The following is a 26,085-nucleotide window of genomic DNA, read 5'->3' as shown; positions in this document are numbered from 1 at the left end:
CACAGTCCCCAAGCCTTGGCATGTGAAGGAGACCTTCCCTGGGACTCTGAGGATGAATGTGGAAGATGCCTGAGCTTTTGGTACTAGCAGCAAATAGTTTTGGAGCCACAGGATGGTATGTGGCCATCCCTAGGTTTCAAGGAAAGCGCACAGCTGGTGCTGGCGTCTGTCACATTAGTAACCATTGACACAGGACCGTGGTCCTATGGGGTGATTGATGCTATGGCTTTTTGTGCTGTTGGCTGCTTTCATGGAGGTGTAGGACCCAGACGGTACCTTCCCCAGGGCCCAAGAGGCAAGTGATACTGAAGCTTTTGGCATCAATTTGCTGCAGTCTCAAGTCCATGGGCTGTGCAGAAGACCCCTAGGTCCCCTGGCACATATGCAAGTAACACTTGGCCAAACTCTTGGAGATGTACGACCCCTGCCCTTGGTCTGTGGGTGAAGCACTTATGACCTTGGTGGCTGCCGCCCTGGAACTGCAGGATGTGGATGGGAATGTACCTGGGTCACATGAGGCAAGCACAGGAGGATCCAAGGCACTGGCAGCCATGTCTTAGAGCTGCAGGACACAAGTGGTGACAAGTTTAGGTGATGCTGGGCTTCTTGCACTAGCAGTCCCAGGGATGGGGGAGGGGACCAGCCCTCGTTCTGCACAGGGGACACAAGTGCAGCTGAGCAGGTGCTCCTTGGCCAGTCAGCTTCCCTTTCCCCCAGGCTCAATGAGGTTCCTCTCCACCTTCCACCTGGGAGACAGGCTGAACATGCTTTGTCCTTTTATGAGGTGGCCTTTCTGACTCTACATGCTGGTTAGGTTTGCCTCATTTGTGTTCTCTCAGAATTACTCACAATACAGCTTTTTCTTTGTTGTCCTGCTTCTCTGTAGTGGAGCTGCACGCTGGTCACCTCTTTTCAGTCATCCTAAATCCTCTTTCTGTAGATTTTAAATTAGGTCTTTTTCCTTGATTAAAGTAGCTAATACTTATCAAGGAAAACAATACAAATCCCCCAAAGTACCTGTGAATTTTAATGGCCTTACAATTAAAAGCAGGTCTAGGGCTTAATCATCAATTGATTTCTCAAATGATTCTATGAAAGAACAAATATGGCCTCATAATTTATAAAATTATGCATAGAATAAATACTGTTTCATTTGTTCAGGAAAATTTTTGTTACAGACTTTCAAGTTTGAAGCCAGTGTTAAAGAAAAGGGTGAGAAATACCTTGTGCTTCACTCCTTACCTTGTGGCAGACATTCTTATTAAATGGAATATTTGGGGTAGGGAAAAGACATCCCAGTCTGACTTGTTAAATTGCAACACATTAATTAAAGATATGAACCACAAAGCTCATATCAATGGAACTTATCATTCTAAAGAATTACAATATCTTTACCTCGTAATGAACAAACTGGTCCATTTTCTTGATTCTTAGAGCGCTTACTTCTGAATTGACTTGGAATATCTAATGAAAGATCTGAAGAGGAGATAAGAAAACAGCTGTTAAATTATTAAAAAACTGTGTGATTTTTCTCTTTACTGGTTTACTGGTTTAATTTTCAAGGGAAATATTAAAGTTATTGCTTTTATAAGAGTAAAAACGCACATGCCAAATGTATCTTACCTAGGAATGGATCAAACTTCCTGGACTCTGTCCCACATATGAGGCAGTTGACCTCATTCTGGAGAATGCCTCCGAATATAGCTGTGACAACAGTTGATGCCCCATTTCTAAAGAAACCACCACATAGGACACATCTCAATAAAAATCACTTTTTTGACATTTGAGCCTAAAATATCTGTAAAAACCCATATCAGTGCTCCTACTGAGTGGATAGGTGTATCATTTATACGTTTAAGTTATAAAATAAAAATGTCAGAGCTATACAGACAAATGCTAAATAAAAGGTTTAAACCACTGGCCTCCCTGCACCCCCCAGCCTGTATTCTAGTCCCACTAGTTTATGCCGAAGTAACTTACACCAGCCATTTGTACTATGACAAACAATCACAGATAGGAGGGCAAGATACCTCTCAAAATATACCCTTCCCCAAAATACCTCTCAAAAAAAGAAAGAATTTCTGTTTTATATCTGAATCATTCTAAGGCCAGTCATGGTACAGGAAACTCTGGCAACAACTTAACTTTGAATCTGAGGCGATAACGATATTGAATACCGATTTAGTTATTACTGCTGGAGAAGTGCTGGACATTATTGTTGAAAAGCCATTTTGAAAAGCTCAACTAAAAGATTATAAATAATTTTCTTGTGGAGATAAGAAAATATACTTCATTAAGAACAGTGATGAAACCAACAGCCTGGTGTTACATTACCTCAGGTGCCTCTGTTCCTGCAAAGTAAACAAGAAAAACAGGAAGAGCACCAGAGGCCTGTGTGAAGATGAAGCGTGTTACAGATGTAACGTGCTTTCCGAAGCGTGCTTACCCCAAAACAAAAACACTTGAAGTATATGCCACTACTTTATTAGCATGAAGTCAGATTATACCTGCTGTATGCTTTTATGTTTTCCCCCTAAGTATGGGTCTCACTCCTGTACCTCCTCTGACAGCTGCACACGTCGCAGTATCGATACACCATGGACTCAGGAACAGCACTGGGCTCCAACAAGAGTAGAGGGCACTCGAACAGCACTTACCAATACAGTCTCCATTCCGAGTGCTCCCCATTTATTAAATCTACTCACTCTTACAACAACTCTACAAGGTTATCCCCATTTATAGATCAGGAGGCTGGGGCCCAAAGGTTAATTAAATAACATGCATGGCTCGCGGTCACAAGCATCTGCTTTTTTGAGGGGTACCAGGGGTCAAACTCGGGACCTTGCACTTGTGAGGCAGGTGGCCAAACCACTGAGCTAAATCCCCGGCCTTCAAAAGCATCTGCTTTTAACACTTCTTGTCTCAATTTAACCAAGATAATATCATTGGATATTGAGGTAGCTTCAACTATTCACTATGCTTAACAGTACGTAACAAGTGCTTGTACAATATTAGCCCTGTGTACTTAGATGGTTATGTCAGACAGAAAATGCCTACTGCTTAGTAGGAGTTTGAGGTGGTTTCTTTTCCCTTGCAATCAGTTACTCATGCATTGAACTATACTTTGAAAGACTGCAGATTAAACCTACTGCAATGATGAAGTAGAGAAAACCTAAGAATTCTATTTTAAAAATATGATTCCTTCTCTACCAAAAAGATGTTTTTATTATTATCTTTAGAAGTGTTGTTTGTAAGATATAGATATGGGGTTTAGTAAATTAAAAGAACAGATGCTACCCTTGAAAATGTAGGACAAAGTGACCATTTCAGGTTTTAGGTTTATAACTGTGTCATAAAGAATGTCCCAAGCTGGGCGTGGTGGCGCAGGCCTGTAATCCCAGCACTCGGGAGGCTGAGGCAGGAGGATCACTGTGAGTTTGAGACTAGCCCGGGCTACATAGTGAGTTCCAGGTCAGTCTCAACTACATAGTGAGACCCTGTCTCAAAAAACCAAAACAAAACAAAACAAAAGAATATCCCAGAAAATACTGAAAACGGGGCTACAACTAACCCTTCCAAGATGCATTTAATGGAAATGGAAACTGCTTTACTAAAAAGCAGTACATTTAAACTCTATGTAGGTCTTTCTTTATAATTACTTTCTCTGAAAAATCAAATTTTGGCTATCTGACATGTATGGCATTAAATTTAGGTATACTGTATTCTTAACATTCATATATATTTCAAGGCTGCTGTTCCATTATAACTGCACATCAAAAGTGCTTTGATTTTGACTTCTTTGGTTTGTATACTGCAAAGATCTTTGACATTGATGCTAACAATTTTCTATAGATTAAAAAAAAACCACTCCCTGTGTATTTTTTCATGCCCACCACCTTTAGGAGGGGTGGCAGTGTTTAAGACAAGACGCATATTTCATAGATACTTTCCTACTTTTAGAAAACATCCTTAGACACTGAAATGCCTCCTCCAGTGCACTGAAGAAAAATAAAAGTAATCTTGAAAGTTTAATGATAAATTTTTCTGTCTATTCCTAACTGAACAACAGAGCTTGTAATTACCGTTATTTAAAATGTCATGAAAGGATTTATAGACTAACAGTGAAAATCCTCTTAAGTATTAGACAATGAGATTAGACAGAGGGCGCCATGGGCATCATACCGTAATAACAGCGTATCCTCTCACATCTCAGACTATCCTTGATGGGGCCCACTTCAATACCCTTTATGTGGGAATGTGCCATGATAAAATACAAGTGGAATTTTTCACTTCATACTATTTTTAGTTTGGTGCGGATGGGTAAAACAATTTTACCAGGTTGAAAATTGTTCCTGTTCTCTACTGGAATCACAGGTACTGGGGCCTAGAGGGACAAGCACTCTGAGGAGAACAGCTGTCCACAGGGCTGCCCTTCCCTGATGCTGCCATGATAGATATGGGGCTGCTTTATCACTCAAAGATCTACTCTTTCTAGGACAGATTTACTGACTGCCAGGTGATACCACAGTGACCTACCGTACGTATCACTCTTCTCTTTGTTTGTTTTCTTATTAATCCCCTTGTATAGATTGACACTGACAACATTTTTCAAAAGTTTGAGCAAAAGGAAACTAAGCTGGCTAAGTTGGCCAATATCCAGCCTAAAATATCAGTAAATCAAGCAAAATAAATGCGGGCCACGGATTTAGCTCGGTGGTGCGACCACCTGCCTCACAAGTGCAAGGTCCTGAGGTTGATCGCTGGTTCCAAAAACAACAAAATAAATGCTCTAATCTCAAATTATTTTTTAACTATTAGTATATAGGGAAACCATGTAAAAGGTTTGTTTTGTTCATACTAAGAGGCAAGAAAAAATTCTGAAAATTTACAAATTCTTCAATTTTATTAAAGAGAAACTTGAGGAAAATCTTTTTTTTTAAGCTTTTGGTTCTAGTGAACACACGTAATTACTTTTGTATATAAAAATTAAGTTATGCTTGGGATCTAGCTTACGGCCTTGGGTTCAATCCTTAGCACTGCATTTCAAATAAATTAAGTCTCCTTTATATTACTCGATATACTTGCAGAATAATCTTTTAATGCTAAATTGTTCAAATATTTTCCACTTGTACAGATTTTTAAAAAATCTATACCAAGGGCTGGGTATTTAGCTCAGTGGTGCCACTGCCCACCTAGCAAGTGCAAGGTCCTAAGTTCGATCCCCAAAAAAATAAATAAAAAATAAATAAATAAATAAATAAATCTATACCAAAAACTAACAATCAGCATGCAAACACAAGATGCTTCTAGTATGGAAGCAATAAGCACATGCTCATTTACTTGGTTACAAAGCTCAAGTGCACAGGAATGTCAGCAAATGTCCAGAGAACTCCTCCACTTTCCATGATAAATGTAACACCAAAAGATGTGCCAAGGTCCTCTTAAAAAAGAAAAACTAAATCTTACATGCAGCATTTGTTACTTGCAGACAGAGAAGAATTCTCCTGCAGAACCGCTGATCGGGAAACACCATTGAAACCGCCCTGAAGTTCCAAGTGCAGGTGGTCCAGAAGGTAGCGCATGAACTCGTGGGCGTCCTGCTGCTGATAGCCCCTGAAAGCGAACAGAGTCGGTCATGGGGAGGTTCTGCCTGCACTGCCTCAGCCTTCGCCCCACACAGTTACTCTTCAGGAAAGAATTCTACTTGAAAGTAAGTCTGAACCCCATGGAATAGAGCTAAGTGAATTTGTAACGACAGTCTCCACTGACCTCACCAGACTTTAGAGATCAGGAAAGGGGGCGCACGATAAACCTATTGAGTGCGACCGTGAGAGAGGACTAGGGCTGGACCCTGCGTCTCCTGCACAGACCTGGAATCTCCCCACCATCCCAGTGGCCCTCTTTAGAAGTGGTTCAAATGGCAACATTTCACATCTTACTCTCAGCAGAACACTAGGTGTAAACTCCAAAACTATTAAATAAGAAATGTAAAACTCCATAGACTGAAAGATACTTTTTGTTAAATGCCAACAGAAAGGAAGTAAAGCTGTAAAGGGTTAAAGATGTTGAATATTCTATATTTGCATCTCTGATCCAAAACAGCTTTTAAATGAATACTTTTAAATCTCTATTGACTTGCTGGGTACAGGCCTGTAATCCCAGAATTTGGGAGGCTGAGGCAGGAGGATCGCTGTTGAGTTCAAGATAAATCTGGGTTGCAAGTGAGTTTAAGGCAAGTCTAGACTACATAGGGAGACCCTGTCTCAAAAAACAAGAAAACCACATTGACTAATATTTTCCCTACATCTTCCAATTTGTGTGTGTGTAGCAATGTATTATAGTCTTACTCGAAGACAGAACACAGGAAACAAAACTGACACAGCTGGCTGGAAGGTCTGGAAGATTCAGATAAAATAAATCAAGATGATAATAAATATATATAATACATCTATAAAATTATAATAGGAAAAGACTTCTGGCTACTTTTTTGTCATTGTGGAAGTTTCTAAATCTAAGTTTATCTGGTATAAGAGTGAGAACTACCATCACTCTTCCATTCCAGGCAATGGATCCTTGAAAAAAGTTCCATCAGTTCCTTTTAATATGTGTATTTCCCTTTCCTGAAATTTATGAAAACAATCTCTCAAATGGAACTTATAGTCAGAAGTCAAAGTACTGTATTTAAACAAGCTAGTATAAAAGTATGTTTGCTTATTTCTTGTAAAGTTTCTTTGAATAAAAATGTCAATATTCACAGTCAAAAGCATTTAAAATTGGTAGCTCAGAGTCAGGTATATATACTGGAGAAGGTGCTTAAATATTTTCAACACTGTGAGAGAATTTCAGGTACTACTGATCATGAAAACAAGCAGGTACTGTTTATTATTCTCTCCTCAAAATAGCCTAGTATCTAAGTTGTCATCTTCCTAAAATGTACCATGAAAGCCAAGGCTTTGTAGTTATACAGTTTGCATTTTAAGTGGGTGAACACATACCCATGTCCTTATAAAAAACAATAATTTTTCAACCACACCATGATTCTCTTTTCTTGCCTCAAATTTCTAAAACCACTAGAGACACATTTTCTTTTACCTACATGAGATTATAGAACAGCAGCTATTCTGTAACAATGTACATTATGAGTTTCTGTTTTAAATTGTGAAATTTAGCATCTCTTCTAATGAGACTCGGAATTTTTCTGATTCTGACTAAAGACAATTTACACACCCCTCTTTAAAATAACAGTCCTAATTGGCTTTATTTTAGAATTGGGCAAACCTCATAAAATGTACTCCCTATAATTCAATTTTTAAAAGTTAAGTATTTCATTGACTTATTTCAAATAAACGGTATTTAACATGTTAAACCGAACAGACTTCAGTTGTCTTCTTTCCCAATTATACAATCCAGGCTTCAAAATTTCCTGTGTAGTCTATCTTTCTGATTTTATAATCATGTTAAAGGAAACCCACTGTTTACATTTGTATACATATTTCAGCAATGTCACACCAAGAGTCACTTGTTAACTAATGAGAAATGGATTTATGAAGAACTCATATCTGTGATACACCACAACTGAGAGAAAAGAATAGAGAGAGAAAAATAAGAAGGGCTGCACTTGTAAAACAGTCCCTTATCTTCTCTTGGTTTGACCTCAGATAAGATTAAGCTTTCTCCTTAGTATCTACAGAAAGAAACAGAAGAACTGTCCTGAAGACGTTGTGAGAAGTCGTCATTGGAGAGCACACTGCACATGCAGAAGCCAGGCTGAAAGGTCCTGAAGCCCCCTTTCTGGATGGAGGACCAAGGAAGGAGGAACACAGCTGAAGCACAGTGCACTGTACAGAAAACAGGAGCAACTGTCTCTTCACAAAAATTAGAGCACACTGAAGACAAATGTACCCAAATCCTAAAGACAAAGAAATGTTCAAATGAAGAATAATCAAAGAAAAGTTTATTTTGCGTGCACCTGCTCAGATGTGAAAAGCAATCATTCCAAATAATGAAACAGACATCACAAGCACAAATGTTTGCGTAATTCAACACAGAGCTAATATTTAAAGATAAAATATCAACATATCCTTAGAGCTCTTCTCTATTTACAAATACCCAAAAGAGTATTAAATGTAAAGATCTATTCTTTTGTCTACAAAGATCTATCATATTGTCTGCACTGAAGAACGGCTAAAGAATAGTGTTTCAGAATAATTTATTCTCCCATTACTTTTAAACATAATTCTTTTTAAAAACCCTAAAATTGTTTTGAGAGGCCAAAGCAAATAAATCAGGTTGTCTATGCAATGAGAAATAGCACGTAGAGGATAAGAAAGCAAACAAATACTGCCGTGGCCTGATTTGAATTATCAGGGACTTTCCTGGAGCACTAGCATTAAGCTGGATCGTGAAGAAAGACAGAGATCTCAAGCAGAAGCAGATGACATACGAAGATAACCAACTGAAGACAAAATCATGTTAAAGGAAAGCAGGGAGTAACAGGCTAGCCCAAGACTATTCAAAATACAGAAGCACATACTCTGACTTAGCAATTCCTCTAATACTAGAGATGATTCACTGCAGCCGTTTGGAACAGAAAATATTAAAAATAACCTATACAGCCCCTGGCAGGGAATTGTGCAGGTTAATCTTAACAGTCAGGGTGACTGGAATAAGAGGCTCCTGGGGAGGTGGCTGGATCACAGGTTCTCTATAACCATCAGGGATGTAGCTCAGTGGCGCTGCACCTGCCTAGCAAGCTCAAGGTCCTGAGTTCGATCTCTGGTACAAAAAAACAAATACTCATCAGTGGGCTGATGCACTTATGTCCACAGTGGACTGTGCTGTAGAAAGGTGGGACCCATTGGGAGGAGGCGGTCACATGGAAATGCCTTAGGAGGAACATCTCTCACTGGCACTCCTGCCTGCTATCTGCTCCCTGGCCGCCATGAAGCGAGCCGCTCTGCTCCACCATACCTTTTACCATGATGTATCTTCCTTGGAACCAACAGACTATGGTCTGAAACCTCTAAAACCATGAGTCAAATGAACCATTTTTCCTTTTAAGTTGGCCACAGTGAAAAAAGCTGATCAACCTGGGACTGTTACATAACTAATTATACAAGTATAAAATGGACCAAGGAAGCTGTACACTACTATGAATCACGGTCACGTGTTATCACGAAAGATGCACAAAAACCTGGTAACCATGGTTGCCTCTAGAAAATTAAATGGCTAGGGAACAGGAAGAGAAATAGTCAATGCATGTTTTTTAACCTTTTGAACTATGTATTTTGCCTGTTAAAAATAAACATTAAGAGATTTTTATATATATAAATGACGGAAAGCTGGCTAGGAGGGAGAAGTGTGGTAAGCAGGTATCTACGCTGGAGAAGGTCAGAGCTTTAGGGAAACTGTCTCTGCTAGGTAAATGAATTTTGGTTTGGGGAAAAAAGAATAGGCTTGACTTCTGTATCCAAAGCTCTGATTACATTTAGAATATTTTTATCCTGTATCCATTTAATAAAGTTATCCTCGCTAACAGATGTTTGTATTTCAGAGTCCTCACATTCATTCAAGGAGATCAGGTTCCTTAAAGATGGCTATGTATTAATCAAGGAAAATGGGCTTCTTAAAAAATTTTGGCTTGGGGATTATAAGTTAATACAGAAACAATAATTCAAGACTCACTGTGCTTCCCCGCAGGCATGCTGTGAGACTTACCTGCACTCCTAAGGGAGGAAGAGCTGGAAGAGGAAAGCCCCGCCTCTGTACCTCCCTGTCTCACATTTTGGCATTGTGGTGACTGCAGGAAAGCTTTATCCATAATACATCAAAAGCTACATTAAGGAAGAGAAAACTATACCCTTATTACATGAAAACGGGGGACAATCTCAATTACCGCAGAACTAGGAGAAAGCCCTGCTAAGAATATATAAAAGCACATTATTCTCACATCGGTGATTAAAGAAATTTAAAAATTCACACATATCAGAAACCACCCCTCAAAACGTCATACTAAATTCAGCGTGGTTGTCATTCCTAAATGTTTTCTTCCCTTTATCAGTAGGAATATTAGAATGTGTAAATTAAGCAGATAAAAAAACTAAACCATGCTCACAAGTGGTTTATAGAAACTAAAAAGGGCAGATTAACATGTGGGAAGATTAGGAGGAAAAGTAGTTACACTGCATAAAAATAATGTTTGTACGTTTTCAAGAATGAAAGCCTATGGTCACCCTAAGGGCCAAGAATGGGTATAAAATTAGTGGGTCTTACTCAAGGCATGTGAACAAATTACTGCTGGCAATAACCAATATTAACCAACCCCAGAAGCACCTGGGTTCTAATTTTGGTGTGTACACACACACACACACACACACACACACACGTGATTGAATGAACATAAGGGACTTCTCACTTACTCAGGTTTGACTTTCCTAAAATGGGGGTAATACTTCATACCTGGTGTGGAATTTTGCTGTTGCTCGTTTTTTAATGAGGGTCAGATATAAAATATGCTTACCACATTGTAGGAACTCAATAAATGGAAACTGTTATTACATAAGAATAAACCGTGAAGTCCCAAAATAGCAGAGCATTGAGTGCCAGCAACTCAGCATCTCCAGTGTCTAGCGTCTGGAAAGCAAAAGCTTAGAGAGGAACCGAAGTGAGCTGAGGTTCCCTGGGACCCATGAGGCACCGAGAGAGAAGAAACTGGATTGAGACAGAAGAAACAGATCACACGTTGGAGGTGAGACCAGGCAGCACTGTCCACACCAGCGGGGAGACAAAGTGAAATGAGCACCTGTTTTGCTCACCAAGGACTGCATTCAGACCAAAAGAATCACCAGCAGTTGGAACCTGCTAGGAAAACGTGGGACACTGCTTCCAGAGCAGCCTTCCACAGTCCACAACTGGGGAGTGACCTCGGTGCAAGCGCTCACAGCTACAACCTCGGAACAAGAGCAGTGTTCGAACCTGCGCCCCAGAGCAGCGCACAGGCCGCTTCACACACTAAGTTCCCAGAGTGGGAGAGAGGGACGGCCTGGGAGACTGCCCGCAGATGGAGAGCAGACAGGGGCTGAGGAACAGGCCTGGCTCCTGCAGTCGGAGCCCAGGTTCAGCCCGAGCTACACAGGGTTGGGACCTCACGTTGGCACCATGTCCCCACTGCACACGGGCGCAGCCATGTGAACAGCGACGCGTCCTGGCCTGAGCTGAGCTCTGCTCCTTATTCAAAGCCTAAGGAAAGGAGCCACAGGCCCAAAACAATAGGGAATTTTTAATATTATGCTTTGATTGTGTTATCTTTTTCACTTTTAAGTTTTTAACTTTGTAATTCTTTGTTGTTTCCCTCTTTCTGTACATTTTCCTCCACACTTTTATTCTTTCACCCTTTTTTTTTTTTCTTTTATGAGTATATCTCCTGCCTTTTTTCTCCCGGAGATAGTTTATAGAGGGTAAGGGAATTCTCCCTTGTCCCTTTCTATCCCTCCTACTTTTATCCACATCTCTTCACCCGACTTCTCCTCTTATTCACTCTCAATTTTATTTTTCTTTCCTCTCTGGCCTTTTCATTTGTCTTCCTTTAACTTTCTCTCTAATATTTGTATCAGTCATAGAATCTTTCCCTGTCCCCATTTCCCACTCCCAGTTTTATACCCAGGTTTGCTCTGTTGTCTCCTTCTAATATATAACATAACTTACCAACATTAGGGTCCTTTGCCCCCTCCTCTATTCTCCTCATACCAGAAAGCAGACGACTTTAAAAATAAATACAAAAATTTTTTTCTCCTCTCTTTCCTGCGGACATTACCCCATCCCCAACTCCTGGGCTTTCTATAACTAATTCCATAAAATTACCGCTGAATGCTGTTTCTCACTATTAGAGACGGCCATCACATTTAGTGCACAATGCCAGCCAAGACTTGGGTTGTTGTGATGCTCACGCTGCAACTGGATTTCTCCTCTAGGATAAAGGGAGACCCAAAGCGGAGTCTCCTGGTGTGTTATTTCTCAGCGAGCCCTGACAGAGACCACTGCAACGACTAGCCTGTTACTGCTGTAGCTGATCTGATTGCACAGGGGCACTCCTGTCTTGGTGGACAATTTTGTGCCAGTGAACCTGTCTGCTGAATCCCCCATTACACCCTGGGGGAGGGACAGTGAGAGTTCCTAACCCAAGGACTCAGACTGGATCAGGCTCTGCAGAAGGCCTGCAACCTGAGTCTGAGTTAGCTTCAGTACTGTGCTGGAAAGATTAGAGTCACTGGGGTGTGAGAACTGAGACTCTGTGGCTCAGTGACCTGGGAATCACATACACAAGTGTTCCCAGTGGGCGTCTTACAGGTTTCTTCGACATCAGTATGTTTCTTGACTTGTTTAGTGATGTGGGGTTATTTTATGGTTCCCTGTGTTTATTAGGTTGTTACTGTTGTGTTCTTGTTCTTTCAATGCTCCTGATTTAAGAGGTGTCTAGGTTCTCTCCCTTGTCTCAGCTATCTAGTTTCTTCACCTCAAACCCCCACAACAGTATTAACGTACTTCTTTATTATTTTTTAAAACACACGAACTCCTCCCAAGTTTTTAGATTCCCCTTACTTAGCTCCCCTTACACTCACTCCCATCTTCTCTAATATTATTCTTCAATCATCCCCGCCCTAACCCTCTGGCACTTCCATATCTAACTTCGCTTACTGTCTTCCAATCAGCCTGTTCTGACAAGCACACAGCTTTCGTCAGTCACAAAGTAAACACCCTTTCCCCCACCATCTCACCCTGACCCCCACAAAATATCCTCTGAAAATTCTAAATATTAACCCTTCAACTCAAGTAAAAGTACTTCAATAAAATCAGACCTCACACATCAACCTTACCGTCTCATCTACCACTATCCCCTCTTCAATCCTCCCCCTTAGGGTCTAACACTCCTCATCCAGCCACCTCCCATTCTCCCCATCCTACCTCACCTATGCCACTGCACACAACCACAAATAATAAACTGTCATAGTATGCACAGAGAACAGACAAAGGGGGAAGTGTATCTGCCAAGACTACTAAATAGTAAACTGCTGTACGCTTGAGAATCTGTGGATGCTGTTATAATCAGAAGTGATTCTTTTGGCAAAACATGGGGACATGATGTGCCTTCCTGGCACGGATAAGGCCCTAAGTCTAATCCCCAGTACGCCCCAAAACATATAAACAAACAAAAAAACACAGGGACAAAGTTGAAATCACTTGAACTAACAGAAGGAATAAATACTAGCACTGGACATACAAAGCTGAAAATTACTCACGGGAAGCCAGCATCCTACTAAAAATCTCCATATAAGCCACAAACTCTCCTCACTTCTCTAGTCCCCAGCCTGCAGTAACGCCCCCAAAAAAGGAGAGGAAAAAAGAGGGAGCCATACATAATTAAAATACACACACACACACACACACGCGCGCGCGCAAATGGAGATACACACAGGAGAATGGGGAAGCAAGGAAAGAAAAGATCTCCAAATCCCCTAACTCTCCCAAGAATGAAGAAGTCACAAAGAGCAAGAAGTCACAAAGGGAGAAGAAAACAAATACTAGGTAGAAGAAATCTATGAAAAGTTCGTAGATGGGATGAAGAAAATAGATGCACTTAAAGAGGAAATGAACCAAAATTCATAGCAGTTTCACTCAAAATGCCCACAGTGATTTTCAGAGAAATGGGTAAAAAACTGGAGGAGCTAACCAAAACAGTTAAAATTTGAATGATACATCCAACAAAAATATCGAATCTTCAAAAAGATGTCTGTCAGAAATATTTGAAATAAACTGTACAGATTCATACATTGCAGAAATGACCAATGTGAAGACAGAGTGCCTGATATTAATAGTGAGTTACAGTACAAAGCTCAAAGAACCCAAAAAGAAAATAAGAGAACAAGAAAAGACTATCCAGCAGCTACTAGATGACAAGAAGACGACCAATCTAAGGCTAATGAGGGTTAGAGAAAAATTAGAAGACAGCATGATGGGTTCACTAATATGCTTACAGAAATCATGGAAGAAAATTTCCCAAATGTAAGAGTTTAAAATCCAAGTAAGCAATGTTTATAGAACACCAAACAATTATGATGAAGAAGCTCATCAAAGCATATCTTTATTAAATTACCAGATATCCAGCAAGAAAACAGAATTTTTCAAACATCCAAAGAAAAACAAAAAATTACATATAAAGCTAAACCAATTAGAATCACAGCAGACTTCTCAACACAAACCCTGAAAGCCAGAAGAGCTTGAAGTATTTCAAGCCCTAAGAGCAAATAGCTTCCAACCCAGATTAATTTACCCAGCAAAGCTATCCTTCAAAACAGATGAGAAACAAGATGGACGAAAAAGACCAGCTCAGAAGATGAGTGCTAAACCAGCTCTAGAGAAAATACTCAAACATATCCTCAATGAATCAGACACAGCTAAAAACAAAATAAATTAATGAAGTCAACGGATTAAAAGCAACAGAAAAATCAGGAAAAGAAAAACAAAGGATATACCAACAGATAAAGAAGGCAGTAATAATAAACAGCCAACACATCTCAGTAGTATCTCTCAATGCTAGTGATCTAAACTCTCCAAAGAAAAGACACAGATTGGCAGACTGGACCAGAAAACAGAATCCAACAATCTATTGCATTCAAGAAAGTCATCTGTCCAAAAAGATATTCAAAGACTAAAAATTAAAGGATGGAAAATATTTCATATACCAGGACCCCAAAACAAGCAGGGGTAGCAATGCTAATATCAGACATGGTAAACTTCCCGCTAAAACTTAATAGCAGAGATAAATAAGGTCACTACATACTCATTAATGAACAATCCAACAAGAAGAGATAATATTGATAAACATCTATACATAACACTGGAGCATCTATCTTCATACAACAAAACAGCTGAAATTAAATGATCAAATAAACACTAACACAATCATAGTAGATTTTAACATCCCACTTTGTCAAAGGGATAGATCAACTAAATGAAAAACAATAAAAAAACTTTAGAGCTGAACCATACCACACATACAGACTTTATGGGTACATACAGAGTATTCCATACCTCTACCACAGAGTATACACCTTTCAGCAGCACATGGTATTTTTCCATAACAGATCACATACTAGTCCACAAAGCCTGCTTAAGTAAATATAAAGGAATAGAAATTACCGCATACATACTATCCAACCACTGTGCAATGAAAATAAAAATCAGCACAGAAGAAATTTCAGAAAAGGCAAAAGCTCCTGGAAAACTATCAATATACCCCTAAACAACCAAGAGATCACAGAAGAAAATTTAAAATGACTGGAAGTTAATGACAATGATGCACAACTTGTCAAAACTCTGGGGCACTATGAAAGCAGATCTAACAGGAAAATTCATCACATTCAACACTCACATTTGGAAAATAAAGCAAGCTCAAATAGATAACCTTATAAGAAATCTTAAGATACTTGAGAAACAACAACAAATCATCCCCAAATGAAATTAAGGAGGGAAATTATAAAGCAAGTGGAAATCAATGAAATTGAGTCTAAAAAAACAAAAAATAAAAAAACAATGAAGAGCTGGTTCTTTGAAAGAATAAATAAAATAGATAATCCCCTAGCCAGACTTACCAGTAGAAATCAAGAAATGACATCAATGCAATTAGAAATGAAAAAGCAGACACTGGAAATCCCAAAGATAGTAACTATATTCCAACTAATTCCTAGATACACAAAAACTACCAAAACTAATCCAAGAAGACATAAATATGCTTAAGAACCCAGTAACAAGCAATGAAATAGACACAGTAATAAGCCTATTAACTAAAAAAGCCCAGGATCTGATGGGTTCACTGCTGAATTCTATAAAACCTTTAATGATTTTACATCACCAATACTCCTCTAGCTCTTCAAAGAAATTGAAAGAAATGGAATGCTCCCATACTCATTCATGGAAGCCACCTTGATCCCCTAACTGGATAGAGACCCAACTAAAAAAACTATAAGCTAATCTCTTTAATGAACATAGATGCAAAAATCCTCAACAAGATATTAGCAAATAGAATGCAGATTATCAAAAAGATCACACGTCAAGATCATACATGATCATCCCAGATATAAGATGGCTCAACATACGTAAGTCAATAAATGTAATGCATCACATAAACAGAAGCAAGGTCAAAACCCATATGTTCATATCAATAGATACAGAAAAGGCTTCTGACAAATCCAATAACCTTCATGATGAAAACCCAGAAGAAAACAGGTATAGAAGGACCATACTTGAATATGATAAAAGCTATATATGACAAACCAATAGCATCATACTAAATGGAGGAAAAAATGCATTCCTTCCTAAAATCAGAACAAAGATGTCTACTATCACCCCTTCTATTTAACACAGTACTTGAAACATCAACCACAACAATTAGGCAAGAAAAAGAAATAAAAGGGATATAGATATAGGAAAGGAGGAACTCAAATTATCATTATTTGCAAATGACATGATACTCTACATAGAAGACTCAGCTCTACCAAAAAACTCTTAGAATAACAAACCAGCAATATACCAGGATACAAGATCAACACACAAAAGTCAATAGCATTGATGTACAACAGTGAATAGAATGAGAAGGAAATTATGAAAATACCATTCACAGTAGCTTCAAGAAAAACAAAATACCTAGGAATTAACCTAACCAAGAAGTGAAAGACCTCTACAAAGAAAAAACAACAGTACTCTGAAAAAAGGAGTTTGAAGAAGACATCAGAAAATGGGATGATGTCCCCTGCTCCTGCATAGGTAGAATCAATATAGTAAAAGCAATTTTGGGCAATGAGCAAAGCAGGAGGCATAGCAATACCTGACTTTAAGCTATACTACAAATCAAAAGAGATAAAAATGGCATGGTACCAGAACAAAAACAGATACATGGATCAGTGGGACAGAAAGAGGATACAGAAACTTCCCCTGGACACATTCAGTTATTTGATCTTCAACAAAGGGGACAAAATGGTATATGGAGAAAAGACAGCCTACTCAACAAGTGGTGCTGGGGAGACTGATTATCTCTGTGCAGAAAACTGAAAACACACCCTTATTTCTCACCATACACTAGATTAAAATAAAAATGGATCAAAGACCTAAACATTAAACCTAGTGGAAGATAAAATAGGAAAAACACTTCAAGACATAGGATACAAAAAGATTTTCTAAACAGAACCTCAACTGCACAAGAAGTGACAGCAAGAATCAACAAAAGGGATTATATCAGACTAAAAAGCTTCTGTACGGCAAAAAAAAAAAAAAATCAGTAGTGAAGAGACAACCTACAGAACGGGAAAAAATATTTGCCACCTACTCCTCATACAGAGGACTAATGTCTAGAACAGACAAAGAACAACAACAACAAAAACAAAACCACCTAAAATTAAAGATCCAGTCAAGGAATGGGCAAGAGAAATGAACAGACACTTTGCAGAGGAAGAAATACAAATGGTCAACAAATACATTAAAAAATGTTCAACATCACTGGCCATTTGAGAAATGCAAATTAAAACAACACTAAGATTTCATTTTATTCCAGAAAGAATGGCAATCATTAAGTCAAACAATAACAAATGCTGGCCTGGCTATAGTGAAAAAGGAACTTTCATTGTCGGTGGGAATATAAACTAGTACAATCATTATGGAAATCAGTATGGAAATTTCTGAAAGAACTGAAATTAGAAAGTCCATATGACCTAGCAATCCCCCTGCTGGGTATCTTCCCCAAAGAGCTTAAGTCATCATACTATAGTGATGCATGCATGCCAGTGGTTATAGCAGCACAACTTGTCATAGCTAATCCTGGAAACAGCCTGTGCACCCATCAACAGATGATAGGATAGAGAAAATGTGGTATCTATGTATGATGGACTACTACTCTGCTATAAAGAACGAGATTTGAGACATTTGTAGGAAAATGGATGCACCTAGAAAATATAAATTCAGTGAGTTAAACCAGACACACAAGCTTAAATACCACATGATGCCTCTCATTTGAGTGAGGGAAGGTACAAAGAGAATAACAAAGGTTGGATAGAAGGAGACAAGGGTTGGCTCTCTTGCAGATAGGAAGGGGTCCAAGTGCTAAGGATGAGGGGCCAAGGGGAGGAGAAAGGGAATCAGCAGAATAAAGATATGCCATGTACAGGAACCTATAGTCTGATGAATGTAAACAGTATACACCATAACATGAGCTAAAAACAACAATATTAACAAGAATGAAAAGTGGGATAGTAGAATTGGAGGAAAAGGGAGGGGGAAGTCAGGAAGGAACAGGAAGGGATTAAGTAATAAACAAATGGTGCTGTGTACTTGTAACCATTCCCCAAGATGACTGTGAACTGCACAAACTGCAAACATGTATTGCAAAAAAATTTTTTCAAAGAAAATGCAAAAATTAAACCCCTACCAAGAACCTAACTAGGTGACTATGCTAGAAACTTTATTTAAGTCCAGCCCTGACTGGTGGTATCATAACAGTGATTTCTGCCTTTCCTAGAGTCAGGAAATTATAAAATTCATATAAAATTAGTCTCTCCTGAGAGGAGACTCAAATAGCATGGTACTATACACAAGTTTCCTTTAAAACAAAGGCCAGGGTTAACAACAGTTACTTAGATCAGATCCTCAAGGCTAGACTTCTCAGCAAGGCAGTAAATTACAGTCCTATAAAAGTGGGATGGTGGAATTAGAGAAGGAAGGGAGAAAGAGGGAACAGGAAGGGGATTAAACAATAAACAAGCTGTGCTATGTATATGTAACTATTCCCCAAGATGATTTTAAACATGTTTCTATACTACAACTTATGAGGCCATAGGGCAAGACTTGTTGGTAAGTTTTATCACAGTGTAATGTTTTCAAATAAAGGAAAAGGATGTATATTATTAGGCACCCAAATTGTGATGAGAAAGAACCATGATTTGCTTCAACACAAAACCAACCAAAGGTGGCAGAGGCTGCTGTCCAGCACCTGCAGTGCCCCACATCTGCTATTACCTGAGTCCCCTCAGGGATGGCTCATCTAGAGGCGGGGTTCCTCTGACAGTTATAAGGGGCCAGGGAGGAAGCATGGGTAACACAAGGACCCTGGAAACACTAGTGTATGCTGCTGTTATTTTGTGTGGGGGGGCAGGGGTATTAAAACCGGGGAGTTTACCTTTAGTTATAATTCCTAGTCCATCTTTTAATTTTTATTTTCAGATAAGGTCTCACCAAGTTGCTAAGTTGCCCAGACTGGGCTCTACACCTTGCAAACCTCCTGCCTTAGCCTCCCAGACAACTGGGATTACAGGCATGCACCACCACATTCAGGGGCAGCTACCACATGAAGCATCCTAATGGATGTGGCTAGTCTCCTTGGAGCTTCAAATCCAGGACCAGAACAGTGAACATAACACTATGGGTTACTACTAATTTCATTACAATTTTTGTAGCTGGAATAAAAAGACAGTGTATGATGGCAATTATTTCTCAAAAGATTTTGAAAGAATCAAGGAAATTTTGTCCATTATGGTTTCTTAGTACATGAGGGCCTTACTTTTGGGGGGAAAAAAAAAAAAAAACTCTTTGATAAAGACCTTTCTTTTTTTTGGTACCAGGGATTGAACTCAGGACCTTGCGCCTGACCAGCAAGCACAGTGCTACTGAGCTAAATCCCTGGCCCTGTTAAAGACCTTTCTGATGTCCATTATTTCTATGTATTCCTCTGTTCTTCTTTTAAAACATCCATTATTCAGAGTATTTGGAATACCATCACTTCATTAGAATGTTTTAAAGGCAATGTAAAGATGAATATTACTGTTTTTAGATAACCTTTAATACTTACCTAAAATTCGGCATAATCTTCCAAACAACATAAAACAAGGACTCTGGACTAAAGGCAGTCTGGCTGCCTTGCCATAAAGCACAAAGTGTCTTTCTAAACTCTTCTACCAAGGACCTGGAAAAGAGGAAAAGATGATACCTTTACTATTAGTCAGGGAGGGGACACTATTTCAACGCATAATGCACTGTTGCCTAAAACACATAATAAATAAAAAATGAAAACTCTAAGAGGACTTGGTCTTTCCTAAGTTAATTCTCACAGCTAAGTAAGTATATATCAAAGGCCCATGTATACAGCAGCAATTACTGACAAAATTCATTTTTTAATCACAAGTTTAGCTTTACTGTGCCAAACTACTACCTTATTTGTACATTCTGAAATTTAAAAACACACAAAGACAATAAAGCTGTGGGTAATTTCCAAGCCAAATTACTTCAGAGTGTCAATTTTTAAGACTTCAGCAATGGATCTTCTCCATCTCCTGAGGTTTCCTCTGGACCCTCACCAGGAGCACTTCCCAGACTCCAGCTCAGCACCATCTGCTGCTTCTGCCTCCAAGTCCATGTGGCCCCAGCTCTGTATCAGTGATTCTCAAACCCAAATCTAAGCATCACTTTCTCATGACCTTCCAATTCAGGTTTCCCCATTTCCAATGGGAATTTTCTTAGAGAAGGGTCTGTTGTCACTTCAACCTTTTAAAGTGCTGCTATTCTCCAAACTCTTTCAGCTGTTTCCCAGTATCCATTCTTTACTTCTTTCATAACAATAGAACTCCCTTTTTTGGTCGAGCAGTTGAACTCCCAAGATAAAAACGAAGCTGGTTGTGGTGGCGCAGGCCTGTAATCCCAGCACTCAGGAGGCTGAGGCAGGAGGATCGCTGTGAGTTTGATACCAGCCTGGGCTACATAATGAGTTCCAGGTCAGTCTCAACTACACAGTGAGACCCTGTCTCAAAAAAACCAAACCAAACCAAACCAAAACAAAACAGTGTGCCCAACTTCTAGGAAATTTGCTTAAAGAAAAAAAGGAGCTCTTCTTAGTAAACCCTTCCTTTATCCCCAAGCTGGAATGAGGATGTGACAGCACACAACCGCAATATATCTGAGGCCATGAGGATAAGAGTCCCACTTTAGGGCTCACAGAAGAAAAGCCAGAAGTCCTAGGACTTTGTGAGACAGTCCTGGAAAATCTCTGAGCTTCATATAAGGAAACGTGGATATTTAAGTCACCATTAATTTTGGTTTTCTATGCAAGTCACTAAACTGACATACTCAACTTCAATTACAATTAAGTTCAAGCAGCCGCTTACTCGGCCTCCCTAAAGTCCAGTGGCATCAGTCACAGCAGCAGTCACTGTCCCCAAGTCCAGCAGTGCTGTGCAGTGGAAGCAGACAGGACGGTTCTATGGGTGGCTATAACTGTGAGGCTGGCTCCCTAGACCCCAGACCCGACCTTCTAGCCCGAGGTAGTGGATGGCTCACCAACAGCCCTTCAGTAAATTCCTGTTCTGTTTGTATCAGCCAATGGTGATGACTGCAGTCTGTAACTCAGCCCTGAATGAAACCAATTCATCATGCACTAATTCCACCCTTAACCTTTGCACACATGCACTTTTCCCTCTTCATTTCACTGCTATCTCCTCCAGCCCAGCTGAATGTAGGCACTACCCAGCTCATCTACATGCTGCTACCATGGCAAAAACCCCTCCAGTACCACTCTCATGATGTCATTCCACGCCTGTGTCAATGCCTGGCTGTAGAGTCCACACATCCCTATTCTGCCAAGTGCTATTCTACTCTCCCTGAGCCACTAAGGCAAGGCACTCCTGGCTTAGAAAATGGAGTTCAGGGGCCGGGGATTTAGCTCAGCAGTTTGGTGGCCTGCCTTGCAAGTGCAAGGACCCGAGTTCAATCCTCGGTACCAAAAAAAAAAAAAAAGAAAAGAAAGAAAATGGAGTTCAGGACAAGTGGGAATGAGGGTGTGGGGGAATGGGGATGAGTAGGCTGAGCTAACGCTCAATATATACAGAATATACATCACAGCCCTATTTCAGAAAAGGTAACAAAAATGTGCACCTTATAACCATGACAGTATGGCAAATCTTTTGAGCCCCATACAGGGCAAGGCTGCTGCAATGAATATGAATATATAGCTGGTTCTTAATTATCACTTGTCTGTTTTTTCTCTTTTCCATATTAACTAAAAATTGACTGAATTGCCCTTCAATTAATTTGCTGACTACAAATTAATTTTATTAGCCAAGACAGGGCTACCTCACACTATGAGACATAGCACTTCACAAGAACTAATGATATTCATGTCTGTCTGCACCTAGAACTCTGCTGCATGTATACCTGTCGATTCTAGAATGCCTGAATCTGCAGACTCGATATTCAGGGTGCAAAACTATCCTTCCTGTTCTAGTAAAAAGAAATGAAAGGATTCCAACAATTATTAAGGATGCCAAGTAGATGCTTAAGCTCAAATAGTATGATAAAAATCACCAGTAGAGTCCCTTGTTTTGCAGCTCGAGGCTGGAAAGGACACACTGATCACTCACACATTGCTGTCCCCTTGGCTCCTGGTGTGGTATGTTCTCCTTCCCGCTGTTTTTCCATTCCTTAACTCCACTGCAGGCAGTTCTTTGAAATAACAGCAAAACTGCTCAATGTTACTATTTTAGAGGAAAGAAAATTATTTTAAAAAAGAAAAGAATTTAGTAAGACTATAAACAAAAGTCTATGAAAATTACATTACATATATGTTTTTTAAGTATGCTCTTTCAACTGTCTCATTTAAATTGTACTCAATTTAATCTCCTGCATGGAATTTTTTCCATACTATGGTTCTTAGCTCACTCTGAGAAACACAACTTTTTTTTTTTTTTTTTTGGTACCAGGGATCAAACTCGGGTCCTTGTGCTTGCAAGGCAGGCAGTGGAACCGCTGAGCTAAATTCCTGGCTGAGAAACAGACAACTTTGTAGAAATGAACAAAGAACTTAAAACTCCTCAAAAGAAAAAAAATCTCCAATTTCCTCTCTATGTATAAGTTGTCACACTGCTCTTCTCAGGGTGCTTGATTCTATACAGTGCAACCTCCGTTCACGAATGATTTGGTTGTGTGAATAATTTGGATCTTAAACAGAAGCATTTGGCAAAGTTTTGTTTTTCTCTATGAACTCTGCATTAGGTGACAAACACAACCACGGACATCTTTTCTACAATCGCTGAGTGAATTAAGTTTGTGAGCTGAGGCACCACTGTATAATTAATAATTTCCTCAAATAAGAACAAATAATGAAGCCATCCATTTTATTTCAATATACACAGAAAATTATAAAGCTATTTTAATGGGAACTATATTTTTTCTTTGAGCAAGAACAAGTAGACAAGAGGCAGTACCTTCAAGGAAACATTAAATATGGCTCTGCTCCTTACAAGCAATATGATTTAGGGAAGACAGTTTACCCCAGCCTTTGATGCCTCACTGAAATCTAAAAGTAAACAACTTTCAAACTAATGTCTTCTACTGAGGTCAACCTTGTTGGCTACTTAATTTGTACTGTTTGTCTTACATTCTGAAGATCTGGTAAATGTGATCTTATGACTTAGCTCATTGAACCAGGACTGCTGCAGCTCAGGGGGTCTGCAAACTCTGGTCCACAGATACGATCTAGCCTGTGGCCAAAGAGCTTTTACATTTTTACAGTGAATTTTACATTTTTAAAGATTTGTCTTTAACAATGAAAATGTAGAGGGGAGAAAACATGGGAGACATACGTATGGCCTAAAAAACTGAAATATGTACTATTCTGCTTTTTATAGTAAAAGTCTGCTGCTCCCACTCTAGCCTATTCAATAAGCAAAGAAAGAAATAATAACAGCTAATAGTTACAACCAAGCACTGCTTTAAGCACAACAGACTATATTATTTAATCTTGCCTACTATCCTATAAGGAAGGAATGATTATCTCCAATTTTACTGATGAGGAAATTAAGGCACAGTAAGTTGAGGCAACTTGCCCCAGCTGTATGACTATGCTTAGTGGCAGATGTAAGATCTGAAGCCAGAGGCTTCAGAACCTCTACTGGCAGATAGTCAACTCTGAGTCTAGTGTTACCTGAGTGACTGAAGGATGGCATTCATGAAACATGTGTTTCCCAAATTCCGAAGACCCGTAGCACAAATGGCAGTGGTGCTTCCCTGTGAAACGGAACACGTGACCATCAGGAACAGAAGACTGTCCATTCCAAACATCAAAACTAAGCAAAGGCTTCTATTTGAAACTGCAGGACCGAGATAACCTGGAAGTGGTTTTTGTTTCATTTGGTTTTTTGTTTTTAGTAATAGGGGACAGAAGCCAGGGCCTTTGCCCTGAGCTGCGACCTCAGCCCTTTATTTATTTTGACACAGGGTCTAAGTTGCTATCTTTCCCAGGCTGTGGAGGAATGTGTAATCCTGCCCCAGCCTCCCAGACTGCTAAGATTACAGATGTGCTTCATCTTTTTATGTTCAAGGTATATGTCAAGCTCTCTTTCTGCAGTACTCTTTTTGTAAGTGTGCATTTTTAGAAGGCAATTTCTCATCCTGGTATTGTTCTAAATGAGAGTTTCTTGGTTGAAAAATTATGAGGAAATAAGCACTAATAAGTATCATGGAGTAAACAATGCAAAAAAGAAAAGAAAAGAAAAATGAAGTTTAAAATGATTATCTTTATAAGATAGCAAAATAGAAATTGAGAAATTATACATAAGACCCCAGTATTTTTGCCCCCAAACTTTTAACTTTAAGACTTGAATAAATGACCAACATGTCCTAGTGATGGGATCTAACCCTTAAGAAACTACCTGTAGTAACAAGTGTTGTGGTGCACACCTGTAATTCCAGCATTCAGGAAGATGAGGCAAGAGGACCACTGTGAGCTTGAGGCCAGCCTGAACTATACAGTAAGACCTTGCCTCAATAAGAACAAAACCAAAATAGAAAACCTCTCTTATGGCTTGTATCTAGATGCCCCCCAAAAGCCTCAAAGTCATAGGATTTTCGGAGGTGACTAGATCTAGGTGTGTCGTACTGGGATTAAGTGTATGATGCTGGGATTAAGGGTGCCCTACCATGGGTGTGAGTGCTGCCCTAAGGACAGGCAGCCTGAGTGGAATATAAGGGACCGAAAGCTGCTGCTGTCACTTGCTGCTCCTTGCTTCTGCCTGCCTGCCCTACAATGGACTGTTTCTCCTCTGTGATGCCCTCTCTGCCATGCCTTGGAACCAGCTGACCATATATTGAAACTCTACAAACTTGGGGTAAATAAACTTTTCCTTCTTTAACTTGTAGGTGTCAAGTGTTTTGCCTCAGCAAGAAGAAAAGTAACTAAGACATTATCTGCATTTCTCTTAAACACCAAGGCTTGATTTCTGTTTTGCTTTGTACTGGGGATTGAACCCTGGCCCTTTTTAAAAAAATTTTGTGACACTCTCACTGAGTTGCTAAATTGCCCAGTTTGGGCTAGAACTTTCAGTCCTCCTGACTCAGCCTCCCAGACTGCTGAGATTGGAGGCATCCACCACCATATCCAGCCTGAGGCTTGGTTTTCTGATTAGTTCTACAAATGCACCACAATGTGTGAATAGTATACCAACAAAGGAAATCTGCCAATCTAACCCACACTATCTCTGCCTATAATTCTGGTGGCTATGAGAGCACATAAGCTGTTTTTTTTCCCCAAAAAAATCCTAAGACTTTGTGTCCAAACACAGCTAGTGCAACAGCAAAGGGGTACGTACGTGCAGGACAAAAATACTGGTTCACTTAAAAATGTTTAATGATCTCTAAATTCTGTTAACCTATTAATAGTCATATACCATTATAACAGATGGTTACCTGAGTGAGGATGCATATTCTTGTATGGGGGAATTATATTAACCAAGTCCTAAGAAATAAAACTCGCCAAAGGGTCAGACCCATAGAACTTGCACTAGGAACTTTTAACACGAGGGTCTCTGAGATCCCACAGACATGGAATAGCAAGGTAAGTGAGTAGGCATGAAGAGGGTCCTGTTTCTAAAGCAGAGGAGCACAGTGGTAACTCTGATGGAAGAAAGAAATGACAGAGGCACTCACTGGGGTGGCATCAGAATCATCAGTACAAGAGGCAAACACTTTGTAAACTATTCCCAATTCAAGGCACGGGTTATT

The 26,085-nt window shown here is 39.5% G+C and overlaps 1 protein-coding gene across 8 annotated transcripts in view; it reads right to left on the bottom strand.

Moving 5' to 3' along the window:
- Usp3 (ubiquitin specific peptidase 3) overlaps positions 1 to 26,085 on the bottom strand; it is a 125,445-nt gene that overhangs the window by 10,143 nt on the left and 89,217 nt on the right. For all 8 annotated transcript variants that reach the window (XM_033756030.1, XM_033756031.1, XM_033756032.1 and 5 more), the window contains 6 exons: positions 24,011 to 24,093; positions 22,449 to 22,562; positions 19,889 to 20,002; positions 5,467 to 5,613; positions 1,624 to 1,730; positions 1,396 to 1,476 (listed from right to left, as the gene is read on the bottom strand). In XM_033756030.1, the coding sequence (XP_033611921.1) occupies positions 1,396 to 1,476; positions 1,624 to 1,730; positions 5,467 to 5,613; positions 19,889 to 20,002; positions 22,449 to 22,562; positions 24,011 to 24,093 (646 nt within the window). The remainder of the gene's footprint in view (positions 1 to 1,395; positions 1,477 to 1,623; positions 1,731 to 5,466; positions 5,614 to 19,888; positions 20,003 to 22,448; positions 22,563 to 24,010; positions 24,094 to 26,085) is intronic.

The sequence above is a fragment of the Fukomys damarensis genome, unplaced genomic scaffold, assembly GCF_012274545.1.
Source record: "Fukomys damarensis isolate Sample0158 unplaced genomic scaffold, DMR_v1.0_HiC HiC_scaffold_25, whole genome shotgun sequence".
Classification (NCBI taxonomy): domain Eukaryota; kingdom Metazoa; phylum Chordata; class Mammalia; order Rodentia; family Bathyergidae; genus Fukomys; species Fukomys damarensis.
Note: the sequence above shows the minus strand (reverse complement) of the source record. Positions and strands in the feature narration are given on the sequence as shown.